The sequence below is a fragment of the Adiantum capillus-veneris genome, chromosome 3 (assembly GCF_014529385.1).
Source record: "Adiantum capillus-veneris isolate H3 chromosome 3, ASM1452938v2, whole genome shotgun sequence".
NCBI classification, from domain to species: domain Eukaryota; kingdom Viridiplantae; phylum Streptophyta; class Polypodiopsida; order Polypodiales; family Pteridaceae; genus Adiantum; species Adiantum capillus-veneris.
In genome coordinates this window covers 114,579,661-114,592,176 of record NC_140933.1, presented here as the reverse complement: position 1 = coordinate 114,592,176, position 12,516 = coordinate 114,579,661, and the positions used below count along the sequence as shown (strand labels likewise).

The 12,516-nt window shown below is 44.4% G+C and overlaps 1 protein-coding gene across 1 annotated transcript in view; it reads left to right on the top strand.

Annotated features, from left to right (window-relative positions):
* The window catches only part of LOC147461523 (putative cyclic nucleotide-gated ion channel 20, chloroplastic), a 192,183-nt gene that overhangs the window by 70,836 nt on the left and 108,831 nt on the right, over window positions 1-12,516 (top strand). Inside the window, exon 2 of the mRNA XM_086509051.1 lies at window positions 8,276-8,467. Within this exon, the coding sequence (XP_086365177.1) occupies window positions 8,276-8,467 (192 nt within the window). The remainder of the gene's footprint in view (window positions 1-8,275; window positions 8,468-12,516) is intronic.

Here is a 12,516-nt window from a genome sequence, read left to right as displayed (position 1 = left end):
AAGAAAAGAAAGGAAAAAGGGAATCAGCTCGTAGATCAGAGAATTCCTCAGACCCAGGATAATATTTTTTTTGAAGTAGATCAATATGATCTAGATCTGGATACTGCTTTTGCCAAGGTGCATGAGGCTCTTGAGAAGTCTCAAGCACGACATAAGAAGGCAGCCGACAAGAATCGACGTGACTTGCAGCTGAAGGAAGATGATTGGGTGCTCTTACTGTTTGAGAAGGCACGCCTAAGGAAACGAAAGGGAAAGGAGCGGCTTTTTCCAGAGCTTAGAATGCAGTACTCTGACCCTTTCCAGATTCAAGAGAAGGTCAATGATGTATCCTTCTGACTGAAGTTGCCAGATACTTGGAAGATTCACAATGCTTCTCATGTGAGTCATTGAAACCTTTCAAGAGTGAGGTGCCAGTCGACCGGAAGCCTGAGGAGCAACCTGAAGTAGAAGAGAGCGAGGAGATTCTCGTTTCAGAACAGATACTGGCTCACGAGGAAAGGAAAGAGAAAGGTAAAGTGAACAACGGTTCTTAGTCAAGAACTATCCGGCATTGGATGCGAAGTGGATGGAGGAGGACCTAGGAGATACTCCTCAGATTTGGAACTTTAGCTTGAGGCTTTCGGTCTATCTTTGACTATTCAGAGAGATCCCGGAGATCAACAGGGTTGAATCTGGTGCAAACGGGATTGCACAAGAGGGGAGTTACTCTGCTCCTTTGTCACAGGTTACCGAGATGGAATAAAGTCACTGATTTTCCTTTGGATTTCAGGGATACTGATGGGCTGACAGTATTCTCCTGGATGACTTTATGAAAGAAGTACTTCGAGTTGGGAATTCCTGACGTGAATCTGATTTACTTGTGCTCTCTCATGTGAGTTGTGTCTGAGTGCATGTTTGAAAGACGGAATGACTGTAGCAGAGATTCCATATGAGATGGACATGATAGCAATAAGAATTAGTCAATCCGACATCAGTGAGATCGGGTATAGATCTAGATGCGATTACTAAACACGTTGTCGATAGATCACGGTCCGAGATCTTGATGGACTTTATGTGATTTGATTTGAATGTGATGTGGATGACTGTCGTCTTTGTGCAAGTGCTGGATTTGTGTCATCTAGTGCGTCAATACTTAGAGTCAGTGTCTACTAAACTAGTTTGTGGCTTGTGTCTGATTTTGCAGGCGTAATCGAGGGTGATTACATTTCTTTCAAGAGGGGGGTATGTCACAAAGTGATGACGTGGCATGGGCGACTGGATGCACTCTGGATAGAGGGAGGTCCAACCCCTAGAGAAAGATGCAGATCATGTTTTACAAACTTACCTTTTCGAGGGGCCTAAAATAAAGTTTTTTAAAGCCTATAAGTTGTACCAACTTATGGTACCCTATCCAAGGGACAAAAGAAACTTTTAATTGCGTAAGGATGTTGACGTGGCAGCGCTGTACGGACAGCTCGCAAATTGCGCTGATTGCTGATGTGGCACCTATACGGATTTCCGCGATCTGCGTTGCCAGCTTTTGGCGCTAGATATTTGGTCCAATATGCTTTTGAACTGATTGCTTTTGGGGCTCTGCTTTTGAGGCATCCCTTGTAAGAACAAAAGAACCCTTGGGACCTCACTTTGCAGAGCATTTGGACACAGAGTCTGAGAGCAGAGGTCCCTTGGGAGTTGTACTTTGGAATGGTTAATGATAAAGAAATACTGAAAGGGGCGCCAGACTTTGGGGCCAATACCTCTGGCACGGAACTACGCCGGGCCGTGTCGACTCTCTCTCTCTCTCTCTAGTAAAGCTCAATGATTTCGAAGTTTCTGTTTGTGTGTTGCTATTGATTTCTTGCTTGAAGTGTCCATGCCTGTTACAGAAAGGCCTCCAACCTTTCCTCATCCGATTTTCGCAATTGTCCACCTAACTGAGACACACGGTTAGTATACGACATCATAGGTTTACCTTATTGAGACAAAGCCCGAAAATCCTCCTTCAATCGCTTCAGGTACTGTTGAGGAAAGAAGTGAGTCTTTAGATCCTCCTCGGAACTCCTTCCAACTAAGCTCGAGAGGGGGAACGAGGAGAGACTCAGAATGGGCTGCCTTTTGGGCTTCCTCCGCCTCCATCCACTCATCCTTCCAGGTGATGGCATCACTCATAGATGCATGGAAACCAAGATAACTTTGTTATTGTAAGACTTTTTAACAACCGCAAAATAGGATGTAAATTGATGCAACCAAGAATAAATGACAATAGCATCCATCTTTGTCACGTGTACATCTAACCCTATGTGACATGTGTACGTGGACAAGCTACTTCATGACATGGGTTCAGTTCAATGAGTTCAGTTAGATTAGAAAGTGATCTGGCACTTTTGTGAGTCTGTTCACAGACCGTGCATGTCCAGACACTTTGAGTAGATGCATATCCTCTGGTTGCACACAGCATGACCATCAGATTTCCATCAGAACCCATCAGGAGCATTTTTACAGTGCATAGACCTATTTTTCCTATTTTTGACATTTTTCACTTATTATTTTTAAGTGACTTTTGTTGGGAACTGGGTAGGGCAAATTAGCAAAGCAAGTATATAAGTAAATCTAGCGCTAGCACTTTCTGGCGGAAGAGGCAGCAGGAACTCCGGTTCAACAGGCAACTTCTCAGCAGGACCCCCCAGCAGACCTAGCGTTTTGCATCAGCAAGAGGCTAGTGTTTTTGCCTTGAAGACCCGCCTTGGCGTTTGCATTGCTGATCAGCCCCGGCGACAGCAAGATAGCAGATTCCCACAGCAACACAGCAGATCAGCCCTAGCGTTAGCAGTTTTCCATAGAAAGACAGAATCAGCCCTAGCGTTTTTTGGAGCAGCAGGCAAACCAGCGTTTTGCAGTTCCTCCATGACGGAGTCAACAATTGCACCAGCGTTTTTCAGTTGCAGTCAGACATCGTAGTAGAAGTCCCAAACCTCGCAGATCTCACCATCCCGCAACAGATCCTCACCGCACGATCAGATCCCGTGTAGTTTGCAGATTCAGCTCGGAAAACGCAGATTTCAGCATCTACGTTTTCAGTGCGTCGTTGTTGCAACGTTGTCATCGCCGTCATCACCAACATAGAGTCAGAATTCAGCAAATAAAGATTTGCAGATTTCAGCCCTTAGCGATTTCAGTTTTCAGCACATCTCGTCGTTGTCCTCATCATCGTCGACATCGTCGGCAAGTCCAAGCATTGTAGAGATTTGTGCAATCAATAGTAGACCACTCTCGCCATAGAGTGGGGCCTTCAGAGGAGGGTTTAACAACATTTTGGTGTCGTATGCTTCTCTCTCTATCTCTCAGTCTTAGCACCTTCATTCACAGTGTTTATCCACTTTGTTTGTGTCCATTGCACTCTTTCACTAAAGGAACGGAAGTCTCTCCCTTCCGTAAGTAAAAGGAACCCTTGAGCACAGTTCGGAGCACTCATCTTGAGCAAAGTTCAACATTCACTTCCGCTGCACCTTACATTGGTATCAGAGCTTTGGCAGTGTTCTGTATCACTCAAGGAAAGAACCAAAGGATTTTTTTTGCTTGTTGTGGTCGCACATAACCCAAGTCCTCTTGGGCGTGTCGATTCCTAATCGTGTTTTTGAAGAGTGACAGGAAACCCAAGAAAGAAGGGCTTGTTCAGCCTCCCCTTGTTTCTCTTTTCACTCATTGAGAGCAGACCGTGCACTTAGTGGCCGGCCAATCGATGTGAGGTGGGAAAAAGCAACCTTGGTGTGAGCGCAAGGCCGCCAAGGGGTGCGCCCCGGAAAAGAGAAGAACTCGGGTGAAGAGAAGATCCTTCTCTAACATAGATTGAACCTCAAGACCCTCAAGAACTTCAAGAACCTCAAGAACCCCAAGAACCCAAGACCCACAAGAATCCAAGACCCCCAAGAACCCAAGTTTCTCGTGAACTAAAGAACACGCGACTTCAGTGAATTGTCATCACTCGAAGCGGAATGGATACTTCGCATGGAGGTGGTGAGCATGGGAGTGGCGAAGAAGAGTTTTCCCCACGAGGAGGTTTTTCTGGCCCTCCCCCTTCCCCATCTACGCCAAGGATTGCACTAACTCCTATGGAGGCTTTGGAGCAGATGTTTATCGGCAGGAGGATAGAACTAGAAGCGCAACGTGCTGCCTTGGAGCGCAAGCGCAAAGAAAGACAAGCAGCATGGGAGCAAAGAAAGGAAGAATTGGATCGTAAACACGCAGAAAGAAAAGCAAAAATAGAAGCAGAAAGAAAGGCCGACTTGGAGCGTGAGCGTGAGTAAGCGCGCGAAGTGGCCAAAGAAAGAATGGCAGTTTGAGAGCGTGAGCATGGGCACGCACACTTGGCAGCCAAAGGAAGCCTAGCCGAATTCGATCGCAAGTGCAAAGAAAGACGGTTAGAGTATGAAGCACAGAGCGCCCAACAAATGCAAGAGTTGTTGCGGATTTTTTCTAATATGCAGGCGCAGATTGCAAAGGATCAGGAGAAGGAGACTCTCTCAATCTCTTCTTTTCCAAAGCATGACACACATGATTTGCATGATAATGATAAGCATGATGATTTGCATGATCAAGATGTGATTACTCACAAGCAGGATCATTTGCATGACAAAGATGTGATTGTTCACAAGGATGATGGTTTAGTTGATACTTTTTCTAGTGAAGCTAACCTTATTGCAATTTCGATCAATCACAAAGAACCGATCTTGGCTCTCGAGTCGAGGTCCAAAGAACCCCCTCAGGAAGTTTCGATCCCTCACAAAGAACCGATCTTGACTCTCGAGCTTAGGTCCAGAGAACCCCCACAGGAAGTATTCTGTGTTCGAATCATTAGTCAGTAGGAATTGTTCGAGTGTTTCATTCGTGATGCTTTCCTGTATTTTAGTCACTGTCCTTATGTGATCCCTTTTCATAGGCATGCCATATTGCACAATGAGCACGATTCACTCATGAATGAGCACGGATGTATGCGGATTACTCAGGAAAAGTTAAAATGTTTGCATTCAAGGAATTCACATTCCATGTCTCTTCCTTGGCATGACACAGTATCTGAAAGAGCACAAGAAGGATTGAGCATCAAACATAGGCATTTCCATTGTGATTTGCCACAGTTGATTGATTTAGATCAGAAAGTCAAGACTCGACCCCATTGTTTGTGTGTGTTTGATGAACGGTTTGACACTCCGTCACTATGTTCATCTACATTGCGTGCACAGTCTTTAAAGAAGAAAAGAATTTGTCCAGTCACTTTACATGGAATGGGTATGTTCATGTTTTTGTGTTGGAAGTGGTTTCACGAATTTTCATCCTCGGAGATTCTTGAATCTTGATGAAGGTAGACGCATGACTATAGACGAAGTTGAAGCATTGAAGGAGCCACAGATGACTCTGTCGCTTTCGGCGCGGCCCAAAGAAGCAAGCGTTGCAGACCTTTAGGAAGTTCAAGTATCGCACGACCCACGCATCAAAGTGGGCCAGCGAGGAGTCCTTTCTAGGATTCCAGACGCTGTTGGCGATCTCCCTCGACGCCATACAGTTCGGTACCAATACCTCACTTTGAAAAGGAGGGGATGTCACGTGCACATCTAAACCTATGTGTACGTGGACAAGCTACGTCATGACATGGGTTCAATTCAGTTAGTTCAGTTAGATTAGGAAGTGATTTGGCACTTTTGTGAGTCTGTTCGCAGACCGTGCATGTCCAGATACTTAGAGTAGATGCATATCCTCTAGTTGCACACAGCATGACCATCAGATTTCCATCAGAACCCATCAGGAGCACTTTTACAGTGCATAGACCTATTTCCCTATTTTTGACATTTTTCACTTATTATTTTTAAGTGACTTTTGTTGGGAACTGGGTAGGGAAAATTAGTAAAGCAAGTATATAAGTAAACCTAGTGCTAGCACTTTATGGCAGAAGAGGCAGCAGGAACTCCGGTTCAACAGGTAACTTCTCAGCAGGACCCCCGAGCAGCAGACCTAGCGTTTTTGATCAGCAAGAGGCTAGCGTTTTTGCCTTGAAGACCCGCCTTGGCGTTTGCATAGCAGATCAACCCCGACGACAGCAAGATAGCAGATTCCCACAGCAACACAGCAGATCAGCCCTAGCGTTAGCAGTTTTCCACAGAAAGATAGAATCAGCCCTAGCGTTTTTGGAGCAGCAGGAAAACCAGCGTTTTGCAATTCCTCCGCGACGGAGTCAATAGTAGCACCAGCGTTTTCAGTTTTCAGCAGTCAGACATCGCAGTAGAAGTTCCATACCTCGCAGATCTCACCATCCCGCAGCAGATCCTCGCCGCACGGTCAGATCCCGTGTAGTTTGCAGATTCAGCCCGGAAGACGCAGATTTCAGCATCTGCGTTTTCAGCGCGTCGTCGTTGCATCGTCGTCATCGACATAGAATCAGAATTCAGTAGATAAAGCTTTGCAGATTTCAGCCCTTAGCGATTGCAGTTTTCAGCCCGTCTTGTTGTCTCCCTCATCGTCGTCGACATCGTCGGCAGGTCCAAGCATTGTAGAGATTTGTGCAATCAATAGTAGACCACTCTCGCAATCGACGTTCCTCTCGCTCCGTCGCTTCTGCACGCTCATATCGAAGTGCGTCCTCCGCTTCCATACGCTCTTGTCGTCAAGCTTTGTCTTGCCGCATCATCATCTCCATCATCATGTGCATCATAGCATCCATGGGATTTGGTGGCAAAGAGGGAGGGGTGGGGGGCGGGCGGGGTTGGGGGGGCTCATGGAAGGATCGAGTGGATGGAACTTGCTCGCCTTCTTGATTGGTGAAGGTCTCCATACCACTACGAGTCTTGACGATGCAAGGAGTTCCGCTCTTGATTAAGGAAGGTTGCAGACTAATCTTCGGGTGATCTAGCCTCTTCGGCCCTAGCCGAGCCTTATGGTGCTTTGCAAGGTTTGTTCCTTCCATTTGGCACATTGTTCAAGGTACTAAGCCACTTGTTTTTTCTCTGTTTTCAGCCTTCTAGAGCATAGTCAAAAGGAATGGCTATTTTTGGGTTTGCCGTACCCGTTCTGTGTTCCATTTTCGGGAAATGAGAACAGGGAACGGGAACGGGGAATGACATAACTGGCTATTCCTTGTGACTATATAGTCACATGGAATGAGGTGTGACTATGTTCTAGAGGTTAAGAACCACGAGATCTGCCCTCTACACAATGCTAGAAAGGCACAGCTAATGACATAAAATGGTGATGTGCGTATGATAGAGATCTCATCAATCTCCTCCTCTTATCGGTTGAACCACTCTTCGAGTTGGCCCACCACACCTTTACAATTAACCCAGCGTGAAGCTAATTGTAGAAGATAGTGGTGTCTACTAGAATATCAAGCCGCTTAAAAATAGTCATCATCTTCCCAACGTGGCACTGCTTCATCTGCAAAAGAATTTCAGACCATAGGGATTTTATACCGAGCATATGGCTTTCAAAAACTGAGTGGTTTCAAATCCTCCAAACAGCCAGAAAAATTCCTCTATGACCCAAATCACTAGCTCTAGAGGGAAGCTACAAGGTTGTCTAGCAAAAGCTTTCTCTGGTACCAATGCTAGTGCTTCCCGGGGATTCATGCTACACACATAATGTGCCACATGACACACACACACATAAAACAACATAAAATATAGACATATGATTCACCTTCCAGCCATAGAGCCTGGCTGGCTCACACCCCTAGTCTGGGAACATATGATTCACGTCCCAGCCATAGAGCCTGGTTGGCTCACCCCCCTCGTCTGGGAATGTGCAGCAGCTACTCTGCTGGTGCCCTACTCAAGGATTGGTGTCCCATACCACCAGCCCACTTCTTGGTTTTGGGTCTTTGTGTCTGGGCAGGCACTGCCAAGGGTCTATAGTTTATAGTGTGGGGGCCACTCAAGGTAGCTTGCAAATAGGATCACTCAAGCGTTGTATTAATAGGATTTCATAACCACCCCAAGCTAAGGGCCTGGTTCATACTGTCTAGACATAACTGGCGCCTATCCTGATGACTAGGGATGTAACACTATGTGCTTATCCAAGTTTCTATTTGCATGGTGGTTGGTTTTGAAGTCTATCTCCTTTCTTTGCAGATAATCATTTTGGCGATGGTCACTAGATTGCGCATTATCTTGTGCCTTTTAAGAATTTTGTCAATTTTTTGCATTTCTTTGTCGTGTCTTTTTAATATTAATATTTGTGTGGAAGTTAAGTTCTTCACATTGCAAAGCAAGACTTATGCTCAAGCTGTTTTATCTTTGACTTCATTTTTTTTCAGGTCAGTGCAGGTTTTGCGGGCAGATTGAAGAAATTTTTTGTTGATGCACTCAGTTGGGGTCTGGTTAACATGCCTGGGGTCATGAACCCTCATACGAAAAGAGTTCAGCAGTGGAATAAATTTTTTCTGCTCTCCTGTCTTCTTGCAGTTTTTGTCGATCCTTTATTTTTCTTCATCCTTTCAGTAAATCGGGTGAGATTTAAAAATGTCCAGTTGTAAGAGCTTTAAGGTATATTTCATTTATTAGCTGTTTCGTAGCTAATGCGTGGTAATTATTTTATTTTCATGAGAGAGATGACCAGAAAGGCCTTGCTGTATCTAGATACAAAGCAAGGATTAAGTTTGTTTAGTGAACAAATTTTTTTCGTGTTGAAAGTTGAGAGATGTGTGCTTGGGTAGGTTGTGCTTTTCGTGCCATGCTAAGGTTAAAGAAGATGGCACAACTTACGCTTCTCACTATTGTAGTGTTTTATGGTTAAATTGAGTATAGTGCCAAGCTTTCTGGCAATGCTGGTCTTCTATTCTTCCTTTCTAGGACCCAATGTGACCAGCTCTTGCCCCCTCCCATCATTTGCTCATCAACGGAGATGCAGCCATAGTATGGTTCATAGTTCCGAAACCTTGCCCACCCACTCCCATTGAGGAACCACACAGATGGCATGATTATGTGGAGGGACTTTACCATGCACCTGGAGTCCTAGACAGCCCCCGATACCAGAGCCTCCAGAGCCACACCCTACCGCATTGACTTTCTTTAGTGCACTGATGGTGGAGAGGGTCATATGTCGCCTGCAGCAGGGGTGATCTGCGGATCACACATGTATGTAGAGTGGGCACCTTATTTATGCTGTGTGCACTTTAGCTCCTTTTAATTTGCAGGGTAAGCATAGCTTATTCAAGCCTATGCTTCGATTTTTTCCAATAAATCTTTGTATCTCAAAGCCCATACCTTATTTAGAGGGCTTGCCCAAAACGCCAGCCTTGTTGATTAGGTCATTGTTGATGTTATATTGATGTTCCTTTTAACCCCTATATAAGGCCTCTCTTTGCAATTCATTTCCTCAAGCAATTAGTAGAAGTTTCTCTTGTATTATCTTGTTGACGTCTTGGGTACGTCTCTCTCTCTCTCTCTCTCTCTCTCTCTCTCTCTCTCTCTCTCAATTGTTTGCAATGAATGTTACCATAACTATGAGTCTGTTGCTCTGGAGACAAATCCAAGCCAACATGAGAGCCCAGATAATGTACAAATGTCCCTAGGGGGATCCATCTGAAGCCCTCTCCCGGCGAGCAATCAGGCCTAGGAGCACTGACAACCCAGAAAGCCACAGTCTTCCTCCAGTTGATCAGTGCCGTGGATGCACAACAAAACACCTCGAGGGCTTGCTCACACCTGTGCAGATTGGCCTCATGGCCCTCCAACTACATGCCTGAGTCGTCAACAAACTCAATGTCAAGCAGCTCGTCTCCCCTAATAGGGAGCTCTAAACCACGCAAACCAACCTCTTGTCAAGCCAAAAATCTACCCACCCTCAACAATTTCAAAAGGTGCCTTGCCTATTGACGAATGCACCTTATTGTTGTATGCATACTCGAGCATGGGTAAATATTGTTCCCACTTGCCCTTATTATCTGACACACAACATTTTAGCAAATCTAAGACAATAGAATTAGCCTCTTCTGACTGTCCATTAGTTTGTGGATGAAATGACGATGAAAACTTGAGCGTAGTGCCCATGTTTTCAAACAAGCCTCTCCAAAACAGGCTCGTCATACGAGGATCACGATCACTGACAATAGACTATGGCATACCATGGTATTTAAACACATTGTACGTGAACAACCATGCCATTTGATTAGATTTTATCTTCTTTTTGATTGGGATAAAATGGGCTTGTTTGATAAGCCAGCAAATAATGGTCCATATACCATCATTCCCCGTCGCCGTTCTCGGAAGATCAAAGATAAAATCCATAGCAATACTTTCCCATGGCTTATCGAGAATAGGCAATGGTTGTAACAACCCTGGTGCCTTATGTTTGTCAAACTTGACCTTTTGGCAAATTACGCATGGTCGCACAAAGGCATTCACATCTCTCCTCAAGGCATGCCAAATAAAAAAATGTCTCAACCGCTTTGATGGTTGCATCTAGACCACGATGCCCTGCATACGGTGGGACATGACTTTCCACCATAACCTTATGTCACAATGGCTGAGTGATGCATAGTCTTCCATGCATCATCATAAAACCATCAGTGAGGAGATAGTGCTCATGGCATTGTCTATCTTGCAATTATTCAAAGTTTCTTGCAAAATCTTCAATATTGGTATATTGTTCCTTCATGTCATCAAGCTCATGATGATAAGAATTGACACAGTTGAAATTTCTGGCTTGACAATGCATCGACCACCACAATTTTCTTGCCTTCCACATGCACAATCTGAAAGTGGAAGATAGAGAGAATGTTTGCCCATCACATATGCTTTTCAGATAACTTTGACTGTGTAAAAAAGTATCGCAAGGACTGATGATGTGTTTGGACAACAAAATCTGCACCTAACAGGTTGCGTTTCCAACTTGAAAGCGCATGAATCACAGCCAGTAGCTCTTTCTCATAGACTTGTATAGTCTTTTTTGACCCTTGCAAGATGCTTTCATAGGCTACTTACCCGACCATCTTGCATTAACACTGCATCAATACTATTGCCACAGGCGTCACATTGGACCAAAAATGACTTCTTGAGATCTGGTAAAACAAGTACTTGGTTTGAAGTCATCTTTTCCTTCAACAGATTAAAAGCTGAAATCTCTCTTTGTGTCCATTTGAAAGTAACCTCTTTCTTTTGCAAAGCATGTAGGGGTGAAGCAATCTCGGCAAAGTTTCATATGAACCTTCTATAGTAAGAACATAATTCCAAAAAGATACTGACATCATGCACAATCTTCAAGTCTGGCCATGTCTTGATTGCTTCAACCTTGGCAGGATCCATTCGGACACTATCCTTTGACTCTATGTGGCCTAAAAATTGGATCCCTTCTAAAAAGAATTCACTTTTCTTGGGGTTGATGAGCAACCTGTGATTGCGCAACTCTTTGAACACAGTGGTCAAGTGACGCGTATGCTCCTCTTCATTCTTCGAATAGACTATCATGGCATTAAAGAATGTGCAAACAAACATTTGATGTGGGCGGAAGATCCGATCTATTATCCTATTGAACGTAGCAGGAGCATTTGTAAGACCAAATGGCATAACTAGAAACTCATATAGACCAAATGTCGTTCTAAACGCAGTCTTGTGCACATCCTCTAGCGTGATACAAATCTGATGGTATCGACTCTTAAGTTCTATCCTACTGAAAATTGCCCCACCCTCTAAACAGTCAAGAATATCATCAATCCTTAGAATAGGAAACCTGTTCCTGATGGTATTCTTATTCAACGCATGGTAATCAATGCGCCAAGAGCCATCCTCCTTCTGCACTAGAAGCACTGGGGAGTAAAAGGGTGAAGAACTAGGTTGAATCTGCACTTTTTCTAACAGCTCCTCTACTTGGCTCATAATCTCTTTCTATTGGGCCACACTAACCCTATAGGGAGGTCTATTTGGTCGGCTACAACCTGACACCAAATCTATCGTATGATCCTTAAGCCTCTCCGGCGGCAACTGAGACGGTGATGAATTACTCTCGCAAAAATGCTAACCTTTCTTTATCTAACACATACAAATTTGATTGACAATTATGTGAAATATCACGTGCAAAAATCAAGTACGTAGAAAGATGATTTTTAATTACAGAAGTGATAGCCGAAGCTGATACAATAGGGATAGACTCTCCTATAAGCTTTACATCCAAGGTATGAGTTTTGTCCCTATGATGTATGGTGATCTTTTTGTTGAATGCATCCAACACTCCATGTACATAGAACATCCATGGAAATCCCAACAAAGCAATGCATCCTTCTAGTGTCATGATGTAAAATTCTCTTACAACTAAATATGGAGACGCAGCTTTCGGATGATGGGAGTAACACACTTTGAATGGGGACGACATGCCAAACCTGCCTTTGTTGTGTACCCCATCTCTTTGGCTTTGATGCCAAGTTGATAACCAAATCTGGTGAGATAAAGTTTGCCTATCCCTAGATCAAAGAACATAAGCCCGTGACTTTACCCAACCTTCTTCATAACTCGCTAGCATCAGAGTTTGGCCTATCGCCCATCATATCTGGCACTACCGGCC